At 37.2% G+C, this 27,458-nt stretch overlaps 2 protein-coding genes across 3 annotated transcripts; one reads left to right on the forward strand and one right to left on the reverse strand.

Annotated features, from left to right (window-relative positions):
• Positions 1-768: 768 nt before the first annotated feature.
• On the reverse strand, positions 769-4,856 carry LOC114520888 (protein AMN1 homolog). Of its 2 annotated transcripts, none has more exons than XM_028541230.1 (5): positions 4,534-4,856; positions 4,176-4,323; positions 3,879-4,096; positions 2,679-2,735; positions 769-1,033 (listed from the first exon to the last, which is right to left on the reverse strand). In XM_028541230.1, exons 1-5 carry the CDS (start codon positions 4,774-4,776, stop codon positions 851-853), a joined length of 849 nt encoding a protein of 282 aa, XP_028397031.1. In that variant the 5' UTR covers positions 4,777-4,856; the 3' UTR covers positions 769-850. The 2 variants fall into 2 exon arrangements, with proteins under 2 accessions (XP_028397031.1, XP_028397032.1); XM_028541231.1 differs by having other exon boundaries at positions 862-1,033; positions 2,653-2,735.
• A 505-nt stretch (positions 4,857-5,361) lies between these two features.
• Positions 5,362-25,798, forward strand: LOC114520887 (diacylglycerol kinase zeta-like). Its single transcript, XM_028541229.1, has 40 exons — positions 5,362-5,712; positions 8,438-8,510; positions 8,631-8,714; positions 8,962-8,989; positions 9,260-9,306; positions 9,799-9,858; positions 10,317-10,382; positions 10,882-10,908; positions 11,247-11,285; positions 11,881-11,994; positions 12,114-12,164; positions 12,626-12,643; positions 12,881-12,952; positions 13,628-13,675; positions 13,752-13,786; positions 14,426-14,486; positions 14,557-14,670; positions 14,881-14,951; positions 15,034-15,097; positions 15,376-15,454; positions 15,828-15,883; positions 16,062-16,124; positions 16,252-16,325; positions 16,745-16,793; positions 17,477-17,542; positions 17,821-17,917; positions 18,261-18,334; positions 18,661-18,692; positions 19,168-19,271; positions 19,721-19,806; positions 19,949-19,994; positions 20,375-20,415; positions 20,882-20,961; positions 21,515-21,543; positions 21,945-21,982; positions 22,481-22,601; positions 22,888-22,921; positions 23,153-23,252; positions 23,350-23,413; positions 24,023-25,798. The coding sequence occupies exons 1-40, from the start codon at positions 5,573-5,575 to the stop codon at positions 24,073-24,075; spliced, it is 2,598 nt and encodes an 865-aa protein (XP_028397030.1). The 5' UTR covers positions 5,362-5,572; the 3' UTR covers positions 24,076-25,798.
• The last annotated feature ends 1,660 nt before the right edge of the window (positions 25,799-27,458 follow it).

The following is a 27,458-nucleotide window of genomic DNA, read 5'->3' on the forward strand; positions in this document are numbered from 1 at the left end:
CTAATGAGATAAATTCCAATTTTATGACATGGGCACTTTAATAGGCCAGTAGGTTAAGGCCTGGTTTCCCCTGTGTCGTGAACAAGTCATTTCCACCGATGAGAAATACTCCGACCGGTTGTATTAAATTTGTAAATTTGTTTTTATTTACTCAACGGTCATTGTGATGCACACAAATGGAATTTCTATCACATCAGCCACCTTGACATGTCAACGACACTCACTAAATGGGAACCAGGCATGATATATTTTTAACCCCAGACAGTCTTTGGTTCTCATGAAGTAATGTAGGCATTAGCGAGGACCTGCGAGGTTCTGATTTGACTTCCACTGTCGCCGCGCCATCGAGGTTACACGGAACCAATCACGAGACACGAGCATAATTGATCAGCGAGAGGTAGCATAGTGAAATGGTGCAAGTCAAATCTGAACCTGGATAGTTGTGCTTTGATGGCAGGCTATTTATTCACTAGGTAATTTCATGAGAAATATTTGAAAAGGTTCAGTTGATTTTTTAAAAACACCAACAGCCTTTATTCATTATGGAACTAATTTTCAGTATGGTAGACTAAAGTTTTTTTAGTGCGTATTTTATGGCATACGTAATTTATTTTCAGTAATTTATATAGGTGGTACGTATAAATTAACTGAATGTGTACGGTTTATATGATTAAGCCATGCCACTATTTGGTGAGTTTTGCAAACATATAATCAATTACACGAAAGCTTTTCATATAATACACATTTGAATTGAAAATTTCGCATAGCGTTACAAGATATCTACGGTTTACAACTTGTCATATATGTAGATAAATAAACGCGTCGAAAGGCATATCATTTATATAAAATATCAATACACTGTCCAGGAAAGCTGTTTAGATCCGCGCCTCAACAGGATTTCCAGAGCGTCCCTTGATCTCTCTGTGATACCTGGACTGTTGTGCAGTATCAGAATGTTTAGTCGTTCGCAGCGTTCAACCAAATCGAAGATTGCCGTGTCGGTGATTGCGTTACAATGCGCGACGTGAATTTCCTACATGAAATACAGTTAACAATATTGAGATAATGGAAAATAAGTCAAGGTAATCATGCGATGGCGAGTACAATTCGGGATTAATAGTACGAGTGATGTTTGAAAATTTAGCACAAAAAGCAGACATACTGCAAGGACCAATCAGAATCCCATTAATTTCATAATCCCAATAAATTGGGAGTAATACTAACAACAAAAACTTTAAGGCTAATGTACGAAGGATTTTAGCAAGAAATGTTTAAAGGCATTATGTGACAGCTACTTCCTTCCATACACATTGTCAAATTGTTTTACAACGTTTTGGCTGCAGCGTCAAAATTCGATTGCGCAATCTTTAACTCTCTTTAACTATCAAATGGAGTTGATGCAGGTAGTATAGTGACTATAGTCTGCTCGCTATACAAGGCTCAAAATACAAGCTTTTAATGTCTGTTTGATAAACGAGACTTGGATAAATGTTTAAATTTTTCTCGAATTTGTGATTATTAAAGCAGCAAGGTAAACGCCGCTTAAAAATGTGAAAACGAAACTGATGTGGGCGAACAATATCATTGCACTGCAGGGCGCAGCCTGGTTGGTCAACCACCAACTCTTCTCGGGCTGTGGTCCTGATCTATACCGGAGTGTACTTATTTTATAGTATTTAATTGATAATACCATTTAGCCGTTCATTGCATTTTCCTTTCCCATTCTTTATACAAGCAATTTCAGCCAGCTAACTTTCATTTTTATACTTTTGATTTCAATTTCAATTTTTTACAATTAAGGAGTTCCTGAATTATGATGGCATGTGGTGACACGTTGACGTTTGTTAATATATTTATTCGCCAGGTTGCTATAGTTTAATAATTTTGGCGACGAACTAAAGTACTTTCGTAGTTCCTGTAGTGCTATAACGAAGCCGACCACTTGATTCAAAGCTTGGTTTAATTTTGTTGGTTATCAAGAAAATAACAGGAAAGTTGGTATACTTCACTTAACAAGCAAACTTTATAGCCGAGCTTTCAATGGCAGGAAGTTTAATAGCAATTTTTCAAGACCGCCAGGTAAATTTATGATAAAATAATTAGCCGGCATTCGAAATATGACGAATTCCGGCCTTCAAAGGCAAAGTTTTTTTATTTGAAACATCCGTTCAAGTAGATGAATCGTATAGTGGCGGGTACGGAGGCGAGTTTCTTTTGAGAAACCCTAATTTCCACATCGAAGGAAAACAAAGAAAAACTTTTAAACGTCTCGTCAACTAGAGAAGGCTGAGGTATTGATCTTGCGAATTAACATAGACATAGCTACACGTAGTGTTTCACCGTCAACAACGTCTACGCGCATTTATTTATATGAATGTTCATGCAGTTATGAATATGCCGGGTCAACCTGAATTTTAAGTACCAATTTTATATACTAAAATTCTTTAGTCCACAAAATACTTTTTCAAAGGAAATACGGTTTTATTACGAAAACATGCGACTCAAGGATCCAATATTTTTTCAGCTATACGCTGCGATTGAGCACGTAAATATAAGCAATTTTTTTCCCTGGGCGCGCATGCAACATCAGTCGTGGATACCCGCCCTATCGCCACAGCTATCGCGAATAGTTTACATGCAACTTTTGTGTACCTGGGCAGAGGAACCCTGAAACTTACTCTCAGATTTTGCTGGCACACTCCATGAGCTAAGGCGCACAAGCCAACATCGCTGACCTGAAGAGTTCAGAAATAGATAACAAAAGTTTGCATTGTTAAAAAGCAGATAATTTTTCAGACGTGCATTGGGGATCTGGTGCAGGTATACTGAACAGGGTTTCATGAAGAGACCTTTAGAAATCAAGCATAATGTTAAAACCTGCTAAACCGTAGTCGTAGGCGTAGTGCGTCAAGTATTTGGTATATTTAAGAAAAAGAAACATCTAGAAACTATTGGTATAATTTAAATCCATGACATGCGATTGCGTGCAGTATACATGGATGATCGTTGAAAGATGTCCCTATCATGTTCAATATATATAAATATTTGTTCATTTCGTCAAGTTATTTTGCTATTAAAACTGTTATTTTAAAATTCCCAGGAGCAGATAATTCGTTTGTAAACTTTTTATAAGGTATATTTTTCTAATATATGGTAATATGCAAGTCCCTCGTCGATATATATTATGCGTCTACTATGTGCAACTGAAAGGACATTAAATTTTAACAATACGATTGATTTCTAAAAGTCTCTTTTTTATTATACATGTTCCTGTATTGTTAGCCATACAAGACGTCTCAAAAAAGCGGACGTTATTGAATTAACCTGTTGTTGTATGTAGGTAACACTAATACACTATAAGTGCACGGAAGTGAAAAATAGACGCTATTAAAATCACTTTCATTGTTTGAACCAGTGAACCTTGAATAGCATGAACTGAATACAATCATTCACGAAGCTACCTCAAATTTCCAAGCCAAAGGCATTAATTCGTGTGTTCTCACATAAATTTCAACTTCTTAACAAGTCGTTTTAGCCAACTTTGCGTTCAGCTTAGTAATCAGTCGTTCCAGTGCCATTCAAAGGTCAAACAAAAAATGATTTCAAAAGCACCATTTTTAGGGACAATCTGGAGCACTTACAGAGATAGGCTATTCAAATTCTAACAATAGGTTTGTTCAAAAGCACCCACATTTTTGAGGCACCCTGTAGTTTAAATGTTTGCATGACAGATAAGTAGATCTGTATTTCAAAGCATTGAATCTTGATTGTGCCCAATCCATCTTTACCTATTCATTTCATTAGGGCAAAAAAAGCATATGATTGATAAATTTTGATGTTTTTTTCGGAATATTAATTTTCCAAATTGGTTATTCTACCTGTGTATGGGATATATTTAAACTTGACAAATTCCAACTTTCTTTGGCAAGGGTGCATATTGACCTATCTGAAAGTAGGTGACAACCACCTAGGTTCAGGTTTGCTATATGTGGACAATTGGTTGCTATGGCAACTACAGCATCATCGTCAATTTCTGGGCATCGTCTGAGATGTATCGTTTGAAGCATCCTACAGGATCTAAACACTACCATTATACCTAAAAATAGAGTAAGTTTAGCTTTGGTAAGAACATAGCTTGCAGAAATTGTACCATTCTTTGCTTTGCCTTTACCAACCATTTGATGTGATGTTAATTCTCGGTTCACTCTCTGCATTCAAGTCCAGACTTGACAAAGATTTGCATTTTTCAGCAATGACAGCAAGTCCACCATCTGTTATATCACACGAGCTGAGATTTAGCGAACGAATCCTTGGATGCAGCAACTGAGTAAAAAAGCATGTTTCTTTTCCTGAATCATTTACACAATACAGTCAAAATAAGAAACATTTTGAATGCCCATGCTCTGTGGAGAACAAATGTATCAATTAATTGGGTTATTTAAGTACGTATTGATGAAGCTGCCCGAATCACGACTGTTTAATTTTATCTAACAAAGAAGATTAAACAATGACCATTGAAAATTATAAACAAACCTTTTCTAAGTGACAATCTCTAAGCAGTCCACGCATGGAGAGCTTTTTGGTTAATTTACTTTTTATATCGGGAGGTAAAGTATCGAATAAATCTTGGTGTAACGTTAGATTTTTCGATATATTTTCCAAACAGTGATTTAAAAGACTTGAGGCAACATGGGATTTGAATGCCGCCATTTTTTGAATTTTATAATTTTTATTACTTAGTTGTTCATAGAGATCAGTGCCTCCTCTGATCTGCATACTGCTTTTGCTCTGGATACAGACACGAAAAAACCGCGAGTTACACAACTATGATTTTTGGCACTTCACTCGATGGTCATGCAGCCTCGTGCAGGTAAATTGTAGAGGTTTAAAGGGTCTTAGTTTCGAGTGGAATTATACACACTTCAAATTCAAACCAGGAACAAGGAACAGTTGATGGAAAAAAGAAGCCAACATCGGTCCTCCGGCAGGAATTGAATCTTGCATTGAGAGCATTTGCACCGGCATCGCAATAGCGTAGGTTCGATTCCTGCCGGAGGACCGATAATTGACCCATTTTCCATCAACTGTTCCTTGTTCCTGGCTTGAATTTGAAGTTTGTATAATTCCACTCGAAATTAAGACCCTTTAAACCTTTAGAATTTGCCAGTTACACAGTACACACACAACTGCCTCTTGTAGTCTTGTTAGGTCTGAAATATGTATTATTCTATCATGGAAATAATCTGAATAAGGGAACCTGTCTCCTTTTTCTGCACGTGACGTGGGTGGAAAGTGGTGGGCGAGAAATATAAAATACGCAGATATTTTTGCGCCGTACTTTATTAGCGACTGTATCCAGTCTTCCACACTTATCGCACGATCGCGTGAGCATTCCAATTTCGAGCCGTGATCGATGTGTTGACCTTTCGGCCGATCGGATCGAACACTGTTGTACTCACTGGGCAAAATATTACTGCTTTTCATCGTGATGCCGTGTGTCTACAGCCTGAAGTGCATACCAAATGGGAGCTCTGCCCTTGAAATGTGCTAAAATGCATTTTAGGATCGAAATATGGCATCTGGGGACAGTTTAAAGAATTTACCTGCCGATTTACTGACACCTCTCTGGACTGCAACGGCAGCAACGCCGGAATTTAAAGACGAGATCGACTCCAGTGGTCACAGTTCAGAAAAGGAAACGAAATCAATAGGGTAGGTCGCTTGATGGACAAGTATTTGTGAACCAATCATCGCGAAAACTCTTCGCATTTTGCAGTTTCGAATCGTGGCACTTGTGTATAAAAGCTCTTGCACCTTACATTTAGTTTCGTATCGGAAGTGATATAAAACCATAAACTTCCGGCGAGGAGCATGGCTTTTGGGAGCTTATTTCGGAGGTTTTCGGAAATGTGTAAAGTTGAAAACGAAATAACGTGGTCTAAAGCCTTCGCAGATCTCAAATTGCTTTGTCATCGCGGCTGCAAAAAGGTTGCTAAATTTTCAGGAACGGCCCACGCAAAATTCATTTGTAATATTTCGAAGGTGGGCTTTTTATTTACATGTTTGTTATTAATATTTATTAATTTCCGAATTTGATGGGAAACTTAAACTCGTTTACTGCCTGCTATTGCGAAATTATAGCAGAGGGATTATTGCCAATTTAAATGTGAAAAATTTAACAAACGCTTTGGCAAGGTTTTGTTTGAGAATCTTTGTTTTGGATGGATTCATACATTTTGAAATGTAGCATGCACTCATAGATGTAATTTGCAACTTTTCAGAAATAAATATTAAAGCCATTATTAACAGCATCTAATTCATTGGCTTGTTTGGAATAAATTTTTCCTTTTCTATTTTTACAACATTTTAACTAGAATTTCAAGAGCCTTTCTTTGTCCCTATGTTTAATTTTCCTCATTAGTTTTCTGTATTGTACATGCATTCAGCCATGGTCATGCCTGTTTTTCTGAATGTTTTTTCGAGCCAGAGTTTTCCAAATTTCCAACACAGTCCAACTAAGCAATCTGGAGTAAGAATCTCTGCCTCAATTATAATATATAATTTGTGTTTTATAAGCACTACAGACAGATGAATCATTTGTCTTACTTCTTTGTCTAGACAGACAAATAATCATTGGTCTGACAAAGATAAATGTTGTACCCAGACAAAAGTATGGTCAGACATTTAGATCTTGTTTGATTTGTTAGACTGCTTGGGTAGATGTTGTGTTTTGTTTGTTTAAAATCAAGCAAAACTAATTTAATGCATTATTTATTATTATATTGGTGTAAGAATATTCATGCATCAATTTACTTAAGGCCTCATTTGCAATTTTCTCCTACATTTTATATCTGGTTTTTACCTATTGGAAGAAGTGAATAAGTTATAAGTGATATTTATATCTATTAACCTTTCAACCAACCTCCACTTGTTCACATCAAGCAAAAAAGGAATTTGCACCTGAAATCACAAGAGTACATTGACCCTTACACTTTTTCTTGCTCTTTCTCATTGGAAAAAACATGCATGTGCTGTTTCAAAAGGCTACTTATTTAAAAAAAATGCAAATTGCATTCATTTTAGTTACTTAGTGTATTTATTGATTCAAATGTTTCCCATTTTGTATTTTATTCTGGCAAACTTTTCAAGAAGTGTCTTCCATACATTTAATATACTATAATACTAAATTGGCCAAGTTTCATATTAATAGAATCTGATATCATTGCATTTAGAGACTGCATGATAATAATCTTTTTCAATGTAGAAATATTAATGTGCATTTGAATAGGGCTGTCAAAGTGTCTAGTCCCACTATTAGGCCAATCTTTTGACAATTACTTTCATGTGAGCTAGAGGTGACTGAAAAGCATAGCAATAAATTGAAAAATCGTTTATTACCTGACAATTGCTCTGGTTTGTTTTATTTCGATTGGGATTAAGTGACCGTGACAAATGACAAAGTACTGATTCTTGCCAGAGAAGTTATGTAACTGTGTAATTTTCGCTCGTACGTAGTAATGCAGTTTTATCACATCTTTATCAAAAATAATTTCGACGACCTAAGCGTTGCGCCAAAGTATGGAATAAAGGCTATAAAGCAGAGGAACCACAGCTCTGAAATCCGACAACGTGTTTGCTACCGAAAAATTTTCCCGCAAAAATGCAAAATCGAAACTCGCTGACTCCAATCACGAAGCTGGATTTCGGTTTTGGCGTCGCGCAAACAAACTCGCGTGTTAGAAAACGTGTTGAACACTTATAGATATAAGCGCCCTGGTGTTGAATTAAATTTTTGAGTCCTTTTGGTAGTCGCACGAGTAATGCAACCCCCCCCCCCATTTCTTTCGGTTGACCAGCCTAATCGTCGGAGAAATATAGGTGACCAAAGTCGAGCCTTCTATATTCATCACGTATTATTCATATGTAAGGCCTAGTTTTCGTCATTCTAATTCATCTTATTTGTTTTTGTTGGTACTCTTTTGCGCATAAAATATTTTGTCTGACACCCGCTCCATAATAAAATTTTAGCCACCCCTGAAAAAGTACATTTCATAAAAATTCGTGTATTGGCACCCCCACCTGTGTATTGGGTGCCCCCTCCCCTCCCCTCCCAAACCCCATCAGTTAAAATTCTGACCACACTCCTATGGAAGAAATGGGCAAACACGCCACATTAAGCAGGCTTGATTCCATTGGGCCGTTACCTGTTGTTACAATGACTGGGTTAAGAACGGCGCTCGTTGTTTCAGTCCATCGATGCGAAATAGGCTAAATTAAACTTTCCTCGTACGTCGTATGCAATTCAGTTTATACTATCGTATTGATAACATTGATATTTCGCCAATGAAGTACATCGTCCTCTCGAAGTGGTAATTAACGGCCAGTAAGGACAAGATGGAAACCAGGTTTTAGAAACAATTTTTCTATCGTTTTTCAGGAAGTCTAAGTCGCTCACGTCTGCAGCTGCAAAAGATGCGAAATCGCAAAGCCTAAATCAAGTCGACTGGACGGTAAGTTTCTCTTTCTTTCCAATCGAAAAAAACTTGTCTCGTTTAAGGTGGTCATGCAGCCAGTGATGGAAGCCAGTCTTTCTGGTTAGAAATTTTGAAAACGTCTCGTTCCTGTTTTAGGAAAGCGCCGTAAATGCCGAACATCTTTGGACTGACGCAGATTCGTCTGGTCACTCGTGCTGCATACCTGATAACGAATGCATGGTATGTGGAAACTGACCGCAATTGAACTGAATTCATACCAATGAAGTTTAAACCCCGCCAACTGTGCTCATTAATTTTTTTTACTGTTCTCTCCCTAAGTCAATAATTTCTCCACCTCATTGCCCATGCATTTTTCTTTAACATTTCCAGCTATAATAGAATTCTTATCCAGTTTAGCCATGCAAGATGTTGTTTAATACGTAATGGGCCTATTACGATATGTTTATTTGTTTGTATTTACTTTCAGAAATCGGGATCAAAACTAAAGTGTACAGGTAAGCTCCCTAAATATTTAAGATTGGTTTTAAATCATCGTACCTTTTGCGCGCGGCCTTCGCCTTTTGGTCATTTCAGAGGACAACTTCTTTTCAATATATATTACACTAATTTCATATGGAGCTCGCCCACTCTTTTTCGCGTCTTCTTTGACGTGCTATGCCTCGATTTATATTTGGCCTTTACATTCTTTCCTCAATAATAGTAGATTATTTGATATTGATAATTTTCCACTCGATTCCAAAATATTCTATTCTTTTTTTATGCAGCATGTAAAGTTGCAGTTCACATAAAATGTATGGATAATTTAGAAAGGGTATGTTTTGCATGTGAAATGTAACGTTGTGTTAGCCATCTCATTTGTGTTCTGGTTCTTCAGGGCATATCGGTTTTTAACGAAGTAATCTGCTTTATCTTATTCATAAATGAAAGGACATAGGAAGTACAGGACTGTATATTTCCTTGAAGTGAAGAACGTTTTATATTTTCCCCGTATCTGTCTAATTTTTTGAGATTTTCGATTTTATTAATATTTTCCAGGCGTAGTTTGACAACAGAAAACAATAACATTAATTCTTCCTATGACATACTAAAAATGCAAATTAACATAACTTGCATACCATATAGAATCTTCCCGTAATATTTTGGTCGTTTGAAAAAGGAGGTTGTAAAACAATCCCAAATCTTCCCAAGCCACTGTATACATACGATATTTAAAAAACTAGGGACCAAAGTTCGATTGCTTTTTGTTAGAGCTGGTATTCCATATATACTTCCAGCGGATTATGGTAGTGTCGTGTTTTCTTAGGTAAATATAAAATGCAAAGCTACATTTCGTGAAGGAAGCAGAAGATCGGCTGATGAAGAGGTTGGTGTCGTTTGATTTACAATTCCAATGTGTTAATAGATCTTTTTATGACGTCAAATGGGAAGGGGGGTTGTTACATGAAATTTGATTGGTTCGACATGGTTTTGAATTATTACTTAACCAATCAATTCCCGTTTATGCCGATACATTGTTAGATATCATTATAGACCCCTTAAATTACGTCACAGACGGCACTATGAACTATTGTTTGATTAATATTATTTAGCAAAAACAACCAGAAAATTGGTTGTTTCAAACAAGTTTTTAGTTGTTTTAATTAACTAATAAAAAAATTATTTTTAAATAACTCTGAGGCAACCAATTTACATTTTCTGAACGCAATTCAGCACCGGAGATCTTGCATATAGTCAGATCTTGCAGGGGTTTCAACCAATCAGGTTGCTTGTTTCACTGTATGGTTATTATTACTTCCAATCAAAACTTGCAATTTTCCTTAGTTTCAAACGCGCCACCACTGGGTGTATCAAAGAAAATACCATGGAAAATGTTCGCATTGTGGAAAGGTATGATTACAGTTTATTTCATAAAACTTTGGCCGCTCCAGTTGCGAACTATGTTTGGAAACTGTCTAGTGGGCGAGCAAGTTGTCAATTCCGTTTTGTAATTCGCAACGAAGTTCCGAAGTTCAAATCGAGCTTCGGAGTTTCAAATCGAACTTTGCGGGCAATTTGACTAAATCGCTATAAAATGGCCTCTATAAAAGCAATTTCAATGCAGCAAAGAAATATATTGTAATTGCTTTGCCCTGGTATTTTATAGTGGCCATTTTATAGAGACTTAGCCAAATTGCCCGCAAAGTTCGATTTGAAATTCCGAAGTTCGATTTGAACTTCGGAACTTCGTTGCGAATTACAAAACGGAATTGACAACTTGCTCGCCCACATGACAGTTTCCAAACATAGTTCGCAACTGGAGCGGCCAAAATTTTATGAAATCAACTGTAAAAAGTGATTTTTGCTTGTGTCATATGACTTTATTCACTTCCTCTTTTAAATATTTCAGTCATTTCACAACACGCGCAATGTTAAGGTAACTATTATATACGATCATATATGTACATACGGTTATTTTCTCTGAGGCCCAGGTTTTGCATCGCATTTTTGTCGCGTCGAATGCAATTCAAACAATAAATAATGAGATGATAATAAAGCCTAATGAGCTCATCTCATTATCGATTGTTTGCATTCGACGCGACCAAAATGCGACGTAGCTATAACCTATAGGTCTGCACGGAAAAGCAAAACGTCGGAAATAACCCCTCATGCATTAAAAATAAAAGAAAGTGTCTCTCGAGACTGCTTATTTTCTTGGTAATTAAAACTTTCAACCTCAGATAACAAGTTAACCTCAATCGGTGTCTCTTTTAGGATATTGTCGCTGTGAGTTGTTCATGGTGCAAACGTGCTGTAAGTAAAAGGCTGCTTTCCACTCTCGCGTTTTTTGCACGTACGTATGCGCATTTAAATGATACTTATGAAATCAACGATTGAATACATGCGTAGGGTTGGATTCTGTTGATGATTTGGTGTGCTTTTTCTGGTATAAAATTAATTATACAACAACTTAGAAGTTTTTAAACTTACGTGCGTGTACGTATACGTGCTGTTCCGATACTTCGGCCCTCATCGACTAAGGTCCTTCATCGGCAGCTTAACCAAAACACAGATAAATTTATAGCTTTTATTGTGAATATATGCGGTAAAAGGAGAATGCCTATTCACCGCCTACAACAGAAAAATATAACAAAACGAGATATTCCCCATACTAAGGATTAGCCAATAGAATACAAGCGTTTACCGAATCGGCGCGAAAAATATTGTGAGCATAGCTGGGCGGCCAGAACACGTGCAGAAATATGGAAAGATAGCTCAAATATTGTTATAGATTATAATAGTATTTAACTTGTGAGTTATACATTGTGACAAAGCTTATAAAATAAATTCATTGTACCATATATGTGTCAAGGTATATTACAAATTTCCAGCTCTTTCAATTTTTCAGTATCACTTCAACAACGAATGTGCTGCGTCGTTAAAAGAAAATGTCTGTACTCTTGGCCAGAACAGCAACCTAATTGTTCCACCAACATGGGTGGTAAAACTACCTATAAAACGGGTAAGATTTCTTTCAGGTTTTAAAATAGATGGAATATAAACATTCAAGTATTAAACAAAGACATTCTTAATCCCCAAAAGCATTCTTCTTCTATTCACTGTGGAAAATTTTTCTTCCAGTTTCGAAGTTCATCAATAAAAAAGCGACATGCAAAAAGGAAGTCAGGAAGGGTAATAAAAAAATACCTAAAAAACCGTTAATAAACCTTTTATTATTTTTCCCCATATTCTTGACGTGCATCTCGATTTCAGCGATTTTTGTGTGTCAGGATGATTTTTTGAACACACGTACCATCATCATGGTACCGCGGTTTCATCATATGCGAAATGCGTGTAATGCTTCATATTTGCACTTTCAACTCGGTAAAAATTCTCATCAGCATAACCACGATATATTGTATACGTCTATCATAATATAAACAAGATCAAGTTTTTTGAAACGTAATATTGCCATTACTATACTGTATCCTGGAGACTACCCAAGAGATGACTGGGGGAAGATGAAGGCACTACGTATATTCACTCGCAGCATTTCACTTACAGTTTAGGTTGTAATTCTAATAGGTATTTAATATTTCGTTATCGCTCAGAATTTGCCGTCTTGACTAATTTTTCCTCTCTTTTTCTTCTAGGAGAGAAAAGCATTTGCAGTAAGTCCAATTTCTTGAACTTGAAAAAGTGTACACATTGTTTATAAGATCATGGAGCCACTTGTTTTTGTGATCGGGTAACACTTTTTTCCCGGTGGAATGCATGGCATTTTTTCCGAAAAACACGTGACCACGAATCGGCCAGTCATATTTGATCTAAGCAACTTACTGACCGACCTATTCCAGTATCGAGCTACCTGAAAAATAACACTTGTCTCAGGTTATTTTTTTCTTTAGGTCAGACCTGTCGCCGGAGACGCTCGTAGCCCTCTACTTGTATTTATCAATCCTAAAAGTGGAGGTAAACAGGTGGGCAAAAAGGCAATATTTGTAAATATGCATGGTGCTTCGCTTTGAATATTTCGAGCCAATGTCGGCCATATTAAAGGCACCACCTTAATCAACCAACGTCTTAGTTCTACAAAATTGAAAGAAATGTTTTCCAGATAATAACATCAATAGCCTCCTCCATCAATTTCCAGATATTATTCTTCTATAGCCTCCTCCATCTGAAATTTTGCTTAGTGAACTGATTACATACTGTATCCGCGCCATATATGCCTTACATATTATTGTGCGTGTTGCTTATAACTTTCAAAACTAGTGCTAGGAAATAGTGAACAGTAGCGTAGCAAACCTGTCGATTTTGTCGCCATAGGCAAATTTTTGGTCAGTTTTTCACTTCTTTAGAAATTGATTGCATTCACAGCCAATGAACACTAAAGCATTAGCATTTAGCGGGACTAAATCATCTGGCCGGCTACGGTATACCAATAATAAACCATTGTTTTACAAGTTACCTGAAAGCGAGCAAGACTTTGTGACATAAATTTTTTATTTATAAAATTTATTCCGGTTAGTGTAGGTGTTCATCCCAGTGGAAAATAAACCCATGACTTTTTACAGTACATCGTCACCGAACAACAGCTCTTATCCCGGTGAATGTATTACGTAGCAAATTCTGATTATTTGTTTTCTACCCAGGGATCCAAAATCATTCGTAAATTTCAATGGATTTTGAACCCACGGCAGGTAGGAATATTGGTACTCGCTTCCAATATAATCGAAATGTAATTTTTCCCTGAAATTAATTGTTCGTTTCGTTTAGGTGTTTGACTTGTCCCAAGTTGAACCAAAGTTTGGGTGAGTATTGTACATCGTTGATTAAAATATTCATAGCTAGCCATAATGATAATCGCAGTAATATAGGGATAACCTCGGTATTAATATTTAAAGCCAAACCTATAAATGGACCAGTATCTGTTCCGGTGTTACTACAAGCGTGAACTTTATTTCCGTCAATTCAAGTCATATTTGCGAAATGTTTTCCACTTCCGTGGGAAAGAATTTGAAATTTTTAAAACTTAAAATATTCTATTCACTCTGACTTTAACTCCCCGGGTATAGACGTGCTACTGTAATTGGCTATTACTTTACTAAGTTCTGGGGCCGGTTGTTCAAAAGCCGGTTAACTTAACCCTTGTCTGCAAATCTGTACATCAACTTCTCTACATCAACTTGTTTACAAAGTTGAATATCTTCTTCCATCAATATTTTCTGAACTGATAGAAGTCATGTTTTATAAAAAAATTAAAACACACAGCGGCTCAGAAGCACATAAACCAAAACAGCATAATTAAAATCTAACCCAAAGGTTAGCGTTTACCTGGCTTTCAATAACTGTCCCCTTCAATAAGTGTGTGACGCAAAAAAGTTTAGGAAGAGTAATTTACTTGTACATCGAAATCTAATACTTTTTTATGCATGGTGTGTTTTCTGTAGCCTGCAGCTTTATCGCCGAGTCCCAAACTTAAGGATACTGGCTTGTGGCGGCGATGGAACGGTAAATATAATTATGTAAATAAATATTGCTGACATAATTTCTTTTAAACTAGAATGTTATCCTCTTTAAGGTTGGCTGGGTTCTCTCGGAGTTGGATAACCTGCAGCTATCACCTTCTCCTCCAGTCTGCATATTACCTTTGGGGACTGGGAACGATTTGTCAAGAGTACTAAATTGGGGAGGGGTGAGTAAATTTTTGCTCCTGTATGGCGGATAGGTTGTACAATATGAAGGTGGTTGTCATTTTTCCCCAATCTCTCTCAGGTTGAGTTTATCAAGCATTGATTTGGGTAAATAAAGCCTGGATGATCTTTTGTGTACTGTAGTACAGAACTGACGGGGTTATAACCAGTGTAAATACATACAATACCATATGTCGTTTACTTTTTCACAGGGTTATACCGATGAACCATTGGAAAGAATATTGAACCATCTCGAAGACGCACAGATCGTTCAACTTGATAGGTCAGTAGTTATAAATACTTCTCTGACAAAAATGTCGATTGACGTGCCCAGTTTTGTAATTTTTGCTATTCTTGATTTTAAGATGGAATCTTCTTGTCACTGGAAACGAACAAAGAGAAAAGCCTGAACCGAATTCTGTTTCAAATGTATGTTTATTTTATTGTCTTATAATAATTAACGATGAGTTTCTTACTCTTAGTTTAAACTGGTTCGCAGCGCTGTTTCCCTGGATGAGACGGTTGATTCACAGACAGTAGATAAACTCGAATCTAGAATATATTGTCATCTTTCAAACCATCCTATAAACATCTCAACTTATTTTTGTCTCAGTAAAACTCGTATCTTTGGATTCAAGTCAAGATCTTCCGACTTGTCGATTTTCAGTTTTTCGTCTTTACCTTGTGAGTCTCTTCTTTTCTTTCAGTTACCGTTGAATGTAATGAACAATTACTTCAGCGTCGGGGCGGACGCCGAAGTAAGCCTCGAATTCCACGAATCGAGAGGTAGGTGTGAATCACCGTTGCCATGGCTATACATCTGATTTTCGTTTCAAATAAAGCGTTCATATCTAGTTCTGCGATATGCCAGAGCACTTTCTTATTTGTTTGTTGAAACTTGAAAGTCCTGTGCGGTAGCTATCTGGTTTTGGCGTTTTGGCGGAAAAACACGTAATTTCACGAAAAGGCAATGTCCTGTCGGGATTTTTAGCTTTTTTTCATTTGATTTCAATTACACGACAAGTCAAAATGTTATAGATATCCGACATTACTGCGTGTTTACAGCTGGAATTCCCATAATTATCGCCAGTTAAACGCGGCCATACACTAGCTTACTTGAGCCTTTCTTCCCTTATATGTGTATTTATTCATGTTTCAGAGGCCAATCCTGATAGGTTTACGAATCGCTTGTACAGTTTATATTTTTACGGAAAGGTAAGACAGTTCAGGGGAAGTGATATTTGACCATGCAGCAATACAAATTCCTCTTAAATTCCGCAGGGTTTTGGAGCCTAGGTTGTATAGAAGGGATTAGGTTATGAGAGCTAACTCTTAATTGGTTAGCCCTTATACAAAAGCGGCGTTGGTCAATAAGAATGATTTATGTCTTTAGCATGGTAGTCGAAGTGTAATACAACGGAGGTCGAGGGATCTTTTTCGCCATGTTAAGTTAGAGGTAATTCAAAAATTCATATCGACGTTTGCTATTTTCGCTGATGACTGTACCCAATAGACTTATGTCGATATATACCGATGAATTCTCCGAAAATCTCTACATGTTTCTATTCCCTTTTTCTTTGCAGTGCGATGGCGTCGATTTGAGTGAGAAGTTAGCGGAGCTAAAACCTCAGTGTCTTATTTTCCTCAATATATCCTCGTAAGTATTGACTAACTCGTTCTATTAAGAACGAAATCTAGATCACTCACTGACTAAGACTGGCTTGTGCATTCGAATTCAGTGATCCGATTTAAAAAAAACTATATACCTAAATATAGACCAAATTCTGACCAATGATCTGGCTCTAATTAACCTCGTCATATTTTCAGCGTTTTGCAACGTTATAAACACAGGATAAGGACTACGGTATAATTTTTCAAATTAGTTATTCATCGGCAAATTTGGGATGAAAACGAGGCTGATAATTACGAATTGTTGTCCAGTCGCCTATAAACGACTGTACAAAACGTTAAGGCGCTAAAATGATTTTTCAATATGCCTGGCCTGCCATTAGCTTTATTTCTAGCGCTATCCTGAACTGACCTTGAAAGTACTTGACTTGTATCCTTGCCTTACAGATTTGCAGGAGGGACGTATCCTTGGGGAAGTCCGTTAAAAGAGTACGAGGTAACGTATTAGTGATAACTTTCCAGTGGGGCAAATTGCGAGGCCATGCTTTCCCATTTTCAGTTTTTGACAGCAAGTGGTTGCAAATGACTCATGCTCATTCCTTCATTTGTACATCATTATTCAACGTAGGAGAACTGGTGAATCCGTCTAAAAGTTAGGACGGTCACAAAAAACGAGAGCATAGCACTTAGCAATTCGGGCTGTAACTGATGAAAAAAGATGCACCTGTACGAATCAATATTTTAGATATTTGGAACGATAAAGCCATCCTTGGGGCTTCGCGTTGCCAAATTCTCTGTATAGAAAACAACCCTGACACTGCATGGGAAATCTTACTGGGCTGAGTGTAGCGCGTACTGTAGCGATTTGCTAAGCGCGTCACCTTTGGCCTAACGATCTGTGCTAGCTCTATGTATGCGAGAGCTCGTTATTTAGCTTTCTATTATCCGGCAGGATTTTACCAGGGAGGTGGGTACTTGGTAATTCGAGATTCCTTCTAAAGAATGCCGCTGCAATTTTCGCTTTTGTAAACGGATGGTGCCATTCATTTGAATGGTCGTTCAGTGTTATTTTCTAGAACGGTCGATCCCCTTTGAAATAGTCGTTGCCATGTTACACAATATCCGAAGTCATCCATTTTAAAACGTAGCAACGACCATTTACCCATATTTTTTCTGCAGGAATTCAAAGGCCAGCGACATGATGATGGCATTTTGGAGGTTATTGGTTTGACCTCGACATCTTTAGTGAGTCATTTGATATACAACGCATGCGTGTACGGAGTACCCTACTTATAGTGGAAATCTAGCATAGGAGAACGCGGTTGAGAACCAACAGTTCGAGCCGGTATAAATGACATGATGTTGGTTTGAATTTTGGTCTAAATATGTCCTTCTCTATATTTTTTACTCTTCTTACTGGACATCGAGTATACGGCGAACAGTTTAGAACTGACCCTCCGTACGTATACGCATATATACAAGCAAAGTAATCTTGCTAATTGATCTGTTCTACAACATTTTAGGCCACGACACGCGTTGGTGGTCACGGCTTGCGACTTGCGCAATGCCAGTCTGCTGTTTTAACAACGAATAAAGACTTGCCCTTTCAAGTCGACGGTGGTAGGTCGAATTCAAAGAAGTGTATGACCTATATATATATGCATATGTCTGGAATGAGAATTTGTGCCTAGGAGAATTTGTGCCTAGTGCCTTATACATATATGCATATGTCTGGAATGAGAATTTGTGCCTAGGAATTGAATGATACAATATGTAGCTCCACTGGGCCCTTTGTCTCGAAATTGGTACCAACGCTTCCACTTCTTTTAGCGCCTCGTTCGCCTTACAATTGCTACTTTAATTTTCTATGTAATGTCTGGAAATCCTGTCGTTCTAAATATTTAGAGCACTTTTTAAAAAAAAACTGATTGGTCATTTAGGGAAAGTTTTAACTATTTTTCAGAGCCCTGTCGTCTCTTGCCGTCTGTCATCAGGATAAACCTGCGGAATCAAGCAAATATGATACAGAAAGTTAAGGTGACTTGAATAAAATTGTTGGAAAGTGTGTTCTGTCCATAGTAATCTTCTTTCACAAAAACATTCGTATTTTGTAGTATTCTCCTTCTTTCGATAGCCATGCCTTTATCACCCCCTCCTGGATAACCCCTTTTAGTAGTGCTACGATTTTAGTCGAAAAAGCACCTGTTTTGTTCGATAACATTCTCAACAAGAACATTAGATACGCCATCCTATATCCTCTCCTATCCCCTTTTCCCCCCTTCTAACCCTTACAAATCAGTCAGGCTGCAGAAACTCCGTGTTTACGCGTAATTGACGACGTGTTTTGCCTAATTATTTTGCAGAAAACGCCGTACAGATTCAACTCTAACCTAGGGTATGAATGGTGAATTATTATAATGGTGACTTAATATACTCGTGCATTCAATAAGACGGCTATTTAACAGCTATTTTGTAACGAACAAGACAATGATGTGTTCATTGAGAGGATGGTCCGTTTAGTTTATTGTCTTTTAATATAAGAATAAGTAACACAAAGTTTGTTCACACGCACTCAATGTATTGTGCATTAATTCTATACAAACTCAAATTGGTGCAAAAGCGTATTAGATCGGATTAGAGAATTAGAACTAAACAAAAATGAATGAAAGAAACAAAAAAGAATTATCATCTACCCTCCTTGACCCCCAGTAGATAATTTCCCCAGAAGTGCATGTATGTGGAAAACCCTTTATCCTGGCTCATCGCGCCTTCCTTTATCGTACATCAGTCGAGTGAAAATAACACTATTACAAATCAACTCCATATTTTGGATCTTTTACTTATTTTTATGTCCCAAATTTGTTTTGAAGGAGTCCCTTGTCTCCTGTGCCGCCAATCAATGCGAAAATTTACGTGACAGAATTTGAAGATTACCAAAAACATTTTCATGACATCAACAAGATTGCTGAAGTTTGTAAGTTGGAAGCGTTTTATTTTATGAAACTAAATTATATTGGTGGTTCTTCATTCGTATATGGGGTCAGTCATATTGTTATATAGTGATTGTTAAATATTAGCAAGTAGATAATTCTTCGTTCCTATTGACTAAATTTAGATGAGGGAAGAAGATGAATAAATCAACTTTTTCGACGTATCATTTAGAGTTGAAACAAATTAAACAATTCATTGTGCCTGTTTCCAATGATCCAGAAACCTTCCCTAGTAGATTATGAAACATCTCGTATTTTCCAAGTGTGGTTCGTTTTTGTTTGAAAAACATTGTTTTCTTTACACCTGTTCCTGTTATTTCTTTATTTATACCTGTTCGGTTATTCTCAATTGGTTCAAGTAAGAGAATTCTTGCTCTGGGGACATCTACATCTACAAATCATGTAGTCAACATTTTTTCCGTATATTTTTTAGCGAAGCTCATGACAACAATTAGTGTTGAATCTCGATGTGACTTGAAGTATTTAAGATTGCTCATCGACGACATACTGAAAAAGGAGGTAATTTCATTATTTTTACACCGTCGAAATCGTCTTCCTATTATCTCGTCCTATTTCATCACGGTTGACAAAATCACTTTGAGTTCAAACATACCCCAAACCATTTTTAACTGTGATACGAGATCCTATTTTTTACTTTAAGAACAAAGAGAGCGTTAAACTTGAGAGCAACTGGTGTTTCCTGGACGGTATGTTTCAATTTTACTCATTTACGGTGGCAATTCGTGAGATCTCCAACAAATTGAAAAGAAATTTTAATATTTTTAATATTTAAAATTTTTAATATTTTTTGCCAAACATATTCTTTTGTGTCGTTTCAATTTGTGGCCGCTGGAAATAAAATCGTCAGGTCTAAATAAAATCGTCAATCTACGCTGCTGATTGTTTTTGCATTACTTTCATCTCCGTTCGCTCAGTATCTCTACTTTCTAACCTGCGAACGGGCATCTTCTCTGTATACGTGATACCACAGCACAACCCGTTGAGCTATATAAATATGTGAAGTTGTAAATTTCTTCCAGAAATTATGACCAACAATGTGTGTGATATTCCTCTGTTCTTCTTTCAGCCTCCTACAGCGACCGAGTTTATAGAATAGACCCTGGACAAGTAAGTTTTATTCGAGAACCTCAATAACATATCAACGATGTGGATTTTCACAAATTTCTAGGGAAGGACTAAGCTCACTTGTCTAACTAGTGCTAATAGTTGTTCGTGATGGTCATCCGCTGTGTTGCATTTTTTGTACAAGGACAAAATATGGCAAAAAATCGACCTCGGAACTCCACGCATACACCCAAATGCTATTTTTCTTTACGAAATTTATTGCGGGCCTGTTTATCGGAAACTTTAGAGAAGAAAGCGAAGTGAACGAGAAATATCCAGATGATGCGTGTCCTGTTCCGTCAAAACCTATATAGAATTTAAAACCTTTCAAAACGTAATCCAAACTCCGCTGTAGATTCTGAGCTAGTGCATCTGCTGCGCGATAAAAATGGATGCGAAATTTCAAAATTTACTAGATGTGGCCGTCACTTTAAATTAAAAATTTACGTAAAAACTAATTCTGTTCCAGGAAGGCCTTTATGACGTGGCAGACATTCTGGAGGATGGAGTATTTATTGTTAAGATAAACGAAGAGGAAGAGGCTGAGAGGTATGGAGACTAAGAATTGTTATCATAATACTCCCAATAGAAAAAGAAAATTTTTATATAACATGTAACCCTATAACTCTGTTAATAATAACCAGCATTTCATAATAATTAATCATAACCAGCATTTCATAAGCTTTAAAATCATATATATAGCATGTTGAAGTTGCTCACATCTATCATTATTAAGAGGCGATACTGCATTATTGCTTTGCGAACCTGATAAGGTGTGCTCCACCCTTAATAAAAATTCGTTAAAACAGTCTTTCGTTCGGAAAACCTCCCACATGCGAACCCTCCCCTCCCCCCAAAAAAACAATATTTCTGCTCTTAAAAATTCTTCTTTAATACGAAATGGTGCGCACAGGTGATGAAAATCTTCGGTTTCATTTCAATTCATTCCAATGCATCTTATTGCAATGCCTGGAAGAAATTAATATGGAATCACCAAGCTGTCCCAATAAGCGCCCCGCCTAATGTGTTTCGAAGAAGAAGTATTTTAGAGATCGCGAGCCAAAGTCAAATTTATAGAAATTATTATTGAATATTTTTGTAGAATAGCCAAGGAGGATGCCTTAACGCAAGGTAAGACATTTAGACAAAAAATATTATCAATGAAAAGGATAAATCCCCTGCATACTAAAACAAAATTAGCCATTTCCCAATCGAAAAGGGTCTAGTCGCGAACCGCAAAGCATCTATGGACTGTTTTGAGGGACAGGAAATATAAGTCTGAAATCATTTGTTCCTCCAAACAGTCCATAGATGCTTTGCAGTTCGCGGCTAGACCCAGTACCCTGCTCGATTGCGAAATGGCTAATTAAAGTACAAGTTTATTATAATACACACAAAATGCCCATAAATGTCAAACGTCTGTAAAAACGACAAAAATTTCAACTTGGGGGCCATTCAAACGACTGTAAACCTTTTTCGATAACGCCCTTATAAAATAGTTTTATTATGTTTTGTATTTAACATGTTTATAGAATTAATCAAGGCTTGCAGCGAGGGAGACATTAGCAAAGTAAGAATTTGAAGCTGTTTACATCTCAAGTTTGCAGTTTTTATAATTTATTACCCAAGCATAATGCCCGTTTCGTGAGCTGGACTGCCTCGTCTATTGTTTTTAATGTATTCAGTTCAAGTAAAATACGGCGAAAAGAGCTTAATGAGTGATACAGGGTGTCGTGATATATAAAGAAGACACGGAAATGAACAGACCTTTAAGCAGGATTATTGAATTTAATTATTCTATCCTCATGTTGTATAAAAGAGCAGTTATTTAGCTTCCTAGTGATACCCTTTTTCAGTTAAGAAGAGCAAGAAATGATCGAATATTTTTAAAATAGAAATTAATGATTAAGATCAAACTTGCCCGATTGAAGGCAACGCGAAGCAAATTCGAATTTATTATGAGCGTTGAAGCAGCGGCCTGCATGTATATAGTGTTGTTCATTTTTTTAATTTAGTGTCCATTTCTTGTAGTTTTCTGTCTTTCTAACTTCGCGTTTTTTGTTTGTAGGTGGAACGTTTTCAACAATCCGGAGTAAGCCTTTCTCGTGCAGATATATATGGCCGTTCACCATTACACTATGCAGTCATCAACAGTAGACAAGCCATTGTGGAATACATCGTGAGTCATGGTAAGCCCAAATTAATAATTTACGTGCACGCGCTGACTGGTCGTTCCTCATTTGTGGGACCTCCATTCTCAAACCGTTTATGAGGTTTTTTCATGTTTTTTTTGTAAATATCAACGCCTTTCAATCCGACTGGTTCCGCAGTAATATTTCCACTTTAATGGGCCGAGGTTTCCTTTTTCCATGCAGGTGCATTAATGAAGGTTTCTATATCAAACTAGTGTGCAAAAAAGTGATGTCGAGCTTCCACCGTATTATAGTAATTTTTCTTTTCCCTTTTTTATTCCAGTCTGTGTTTCTGCGTTAAATCAAGTGGACGACACGTAAGTCGTAGAAAGTTAAAAAAAAAAGAAAATAAAATTGAAAATTGACTGTCTTGACACTCGTCTTGTTTTAATTCATATTAAATTTAAAAATTAACTTATTTTCGAACTTTGCTTGTTTTTGTAATGGAAGACACGAACTTGTCCTCCGCTTGTGGGGATCAAATGGTCTAGTCTGTCAACGTCAATTGTCACAGTGGTTTTATTTGACATTATTTCCTCTCGTTTCAGTGGCCAGACCGCCTTGCATAAAGCAGCCATATTTCGGCAACCCATGATATGCACGATGCTAGTGCATGCTGGTGCTGACATTTCAAGAATGGATTACAATGTAAGAGAAATAGAAACTATACATCTCATGACCTTAATTTTGTGCTTCGTGCGAGTTGAGGTAAATTTAACATGCGTTTTCGTTTTATTCGTGGTAGGGAAATACCGCTGCAATGATTGCAACAGACATGGGAAATACTAAACTTGCAAGTTATTTAACAGGTATGTGCGATTTTAATGTGAAGTACAAAGTTATACTGGACTGCAAAGTTGAGCAGTTTCTCCCGTTTCTTTTTTTTCTGTGTGTAATAATTGTTCAGTGAGAAGTAAATCTCTATGCTGAACTTTTAACTGTTGGAACCGTTTATTTACCTTGTTGTTGTAATGGAAGACACTTACTGACTCTCTGCTCGTGGAGAACTGATTTAGTTTGTAAACGTCATTTGTAGTTTTCTTTGACAGAAAGGAAACATGGAGCGATTGCTTGCTTAGAGAGTAATTGCTAAAAAAATTAACTTCGCATTGGTGTCTTCCTGGTGTAATATTTGATAAATAGGAAATGGCGTCTTATGCAGGACTTCTGGAGTAAAAAGTTTAGCTACTGATAGAAGTATCTATTCAGTTTTTCTCTCCGTAATACTTGAACAATAGCAGATGATCCTCCAGGTCGAAGTAGTTCGGTAGTAGTTCAATGCTGCTACTGAATTACATTACATGCAAACGAAATCCGAGCCAATCCGGAGGCCCCTTATCCCTCTATTGACCTCTTCACCAAGTCCTTTTTATGCCTCTTTACGTTTCTCTTCACACTTTGACATCATTTTTTTTAAGAACATGAAAATTCACAGAAAGAAGACAGCGACGGGCAGGAGACCTCGGTATGACGTCATCGTAAGTAAGGAAACATACACACAACACGTGTCACGTAGGAAAATATTTGAATCATTCTGTGCATCGTTTAGTCAGGCCGTCGGAGGAAGGAACGTGGATTACGAGTCAGATTAGAAGTCACCATGATTTGTGGCTTTATTCGATATTTTACGGCTGCCAAATGCATATCTAAACTTCGCGAGTAAATATCGCTTGTATTGGCAGGTAAATGTCACGTTTTCCTCCGATATGCCAGACAAGAGCTGGACGATATTTAGATGTCGTCTAAATTGAAGAAAAAATTCAGGCTTCGCGTGCTTTGAAAACTTTAAAGCATTAATGTGATAGTCCTCTGCAATGATAAGTATAACGGGTTTAGATCCGACTTTTGCTAAAGAGCGATGGCAACAAATTTTTATTGTCGCATTTCAAAGCAAAATTATGTATTTAGATTTTCACTTCGTCTTTTATAACTTGTGGTTTTTGATGTGACATTGAAATGTAACCTGTAATAAAGAAATTAGTTATCCGCCATTTTGGATTATCGAGGATAAGCGTGATGACGTCAGGTTTTGTATAACGCGGGTAGATCTTGACAGCTAGTGACAAAAATAAACCAGAAACTCGCTGTTGGTGGCTTCGCCACAAGATGCCGGACAATTCAACATAACCCGTTGCAGTCAGTTTTGCAAGGATTCCAATAAAACAGGAAAATTCAGTATCAGGATTTCGTAGATGATTTTAAAGAAGCGATTTGAATTGAGACAATAATTTTTCAGTTGCCATTGTCCTTTAAAGGGACTAAAACCAATCGGATACTTTGCCCAGTAACGAACCATAGTAGCTCATGGTTTATACAACCTTCGATACAAAACATCGTCAACGATTCTCCTCCCGGTGTGCGCCGGAGATTTGAAGAATAACTGACAAACATCTAGGTTTGTGCTATGGATTAGTATTAGGGTGCGTTAGAAGCTAACGTCAGGGTTTTGGTGCGTTGGCGTTTAGCATTAGAGTTAGGGCTGGAATAATAAACCTGGATCACATATCGAGTAGGGTAATTCGAGTATCAAGATGGCGGCTAACTGTATAAAGTTCAGCCATTTAATAATATTGATCAGTGAGCTCTACGAAGATCGAAATGTCGACAACTCAATAACCACGATCTTTTAAACCAATTTGTACCTAAATTGGGCACTAGTTCCAGTCTCTGCTTTGCCATAATCATCCACCGTGAAGACCAAAATAGTAGAAATAGACTGGCACCGGAATCCAATTCACATATAAATTGGTTTCTATGGCGGCGACCGAGTTATCGTTCTAGTTCACTTGGAGTTAATTGTATTCAATTAATATAACCAATATGGCGTCGACGTCTTTCATTTTTGAACAACGAAAATGCACATTGAAGGCCATCCATATCGAAGCGCGTAGGCCTGGAGTCCAGTTCATTTCTTCTTGTGTGCCGCTAAATTGCATGCGCCAGGAGGAGAATCGCGGCGTTCTAACCTTGCAATTTTTAAATGGCAATAAACTCAGCCGTAGCTAAGCCTATTTGAGACCATTCAAAGGCTTCGATTGCTTCACGGACATATGTACCTGGACGTTTTAATAAATAGACAAAATAGTTGCCGTGATTTTTGAAAATCACAACATCTCAGTCGAATAATTTTCAGACTGTTAAACCATTCCAAGAATCGAAGCGGCTGTACAGAATTATTAGTAAATGTTTTAATAAATGAATGTTTTAATCAAACTACGACAAGTTTGCATTTACTTTTGCGTATAGCAGGGGCAGATCCGGACTGATGAAGTCAAAACATCACAACCGCAAACAATTAAATACGACTGAATCGGCAAAGAACAAGCCTAGTCTATGCCTATGGAAAGGTCGGTACCGAGTAAAACGCAATTAAAAAAGTGAAAGTCGAATATAACTGGAATATGGTTTATTCGACTTTGGTTATGCCCGGAAGATGGTATATTTTCGACCTTGCATGGTAACTGAGGACCTTGGTAAGGTTAAATATACCACCGGAATATGGTATGTTCGACTTTGATAAGGTTGAATATACCAAATCACGTATCCCTCTAAAAAGTCCTGCAGTATGGTTCAAAATGTCAGGCATTAGTCAGGCAAAATGTGAATCCGTCGCTGGTGTATTGCGTCATAGTAAGAGGACTGCATGTTAAGGCTAGTTTCCACACAGGAAGATTCTCCTTTTAATCGGACAGGACAGGAAAGTTTCCTTTGTATAAACGCCACCTGAGAACACACCGACAAAGGAAATTTTCCTGTCCGTTCCGATCCAAAGGAGATCTGAGTGGAAACTAGCCTGTATTCAAAAGGACTGTTAATTACAGCGCATGGTTTGTAGCCTTGTGGGGGGGGGGGGCTGGGTGACAATGTCATTCCTCTACTCTCCCACCAGAAGTCATTTCGGTGACATCATTTCGCGACCATACGCTTGGTCGCGTGTAAGCGGCATGCTTTCCAGTTTCTTGCCAGAATCTTCCACCGCAAAGTACCTACAAGTAGAATTGAGTGCTTAATATGCACTTTAAATTGGATTGCAGATTCTTCTACACTATGAGACACCTTGATTATGCAATAAACTAAATGCAATTAATTAAACAACAATGTAAACTTATTAAGCTCGGTGAGGATGGGAAATTGCCAAGGTATGAGAGCCAACGCAAGGACGCATTAAGAGCTGTTGTATTCAGTTATGTGAAACGTCTTAGTTTCCGCATAATTAAATTATAACACACTCACGCAACGACAGGCCAAAATTCAATCGCGCCTATGTCGGATTGAAAGTTCATGTTCAAAGAGAACCATCGTTGTCTCGGATTTGTCGGACAACAAGCATATATAGGCTATAGCCAAAATCGCACTATCATAGAAAATCCGAATTGAATAATTGTTTTCATCGATATTCAAAACGTCGAACAACAATTGAAAGCTGACAATTTTAAGAATATGGATTTTTTGCGTGCTTTTTATAGAAAACAATCAACGACTAGCTACGCTGCATTGGGAATATGATAAATTACATTAAACGTGAACTTATAAGTCTCAGCCAATGAGAGCATAACAACGACTTAAATTATAGTTTCTTTCGGGTCAGTATAAGTCCTTCAGTGCATATTAACTGATTAATCCTGTTATAATACTTGCCTTTTGACGAGGGTCATTAAATCATGCATACATATACGTATGTAATACGCTTATAAGCTCTTGTAAGCATTCATTTCCGCAGAAAGATGGAATCCCTCTTTTACTGAATCAGAAAACTACAAACTATATTGCTGTGCATGCGTCTTGTGGGGCTTTTTATTTATAAAGGTTATGGAGTTCACTGTAAATTTTAGGTTGAATCTCACAACGATTATA

Source organism: Dendronephthya gigantea, unplaced genomic scaffold (assembly GCF_004324835.1).
Source record: "Dendronephthya gigantea isolate DGI-Jeju-01 unplaced genomic scaffold, DenGig_1.0 000018F, whole genome shotgun sequence".
NCBI classification, from domain to species: Eukaryota; Metazoa; Cnidaria; class Anthozoa; order Malacalcyonacea; family Nephtheidae; genus Dendronephthya; species Dendronephthya gigantea.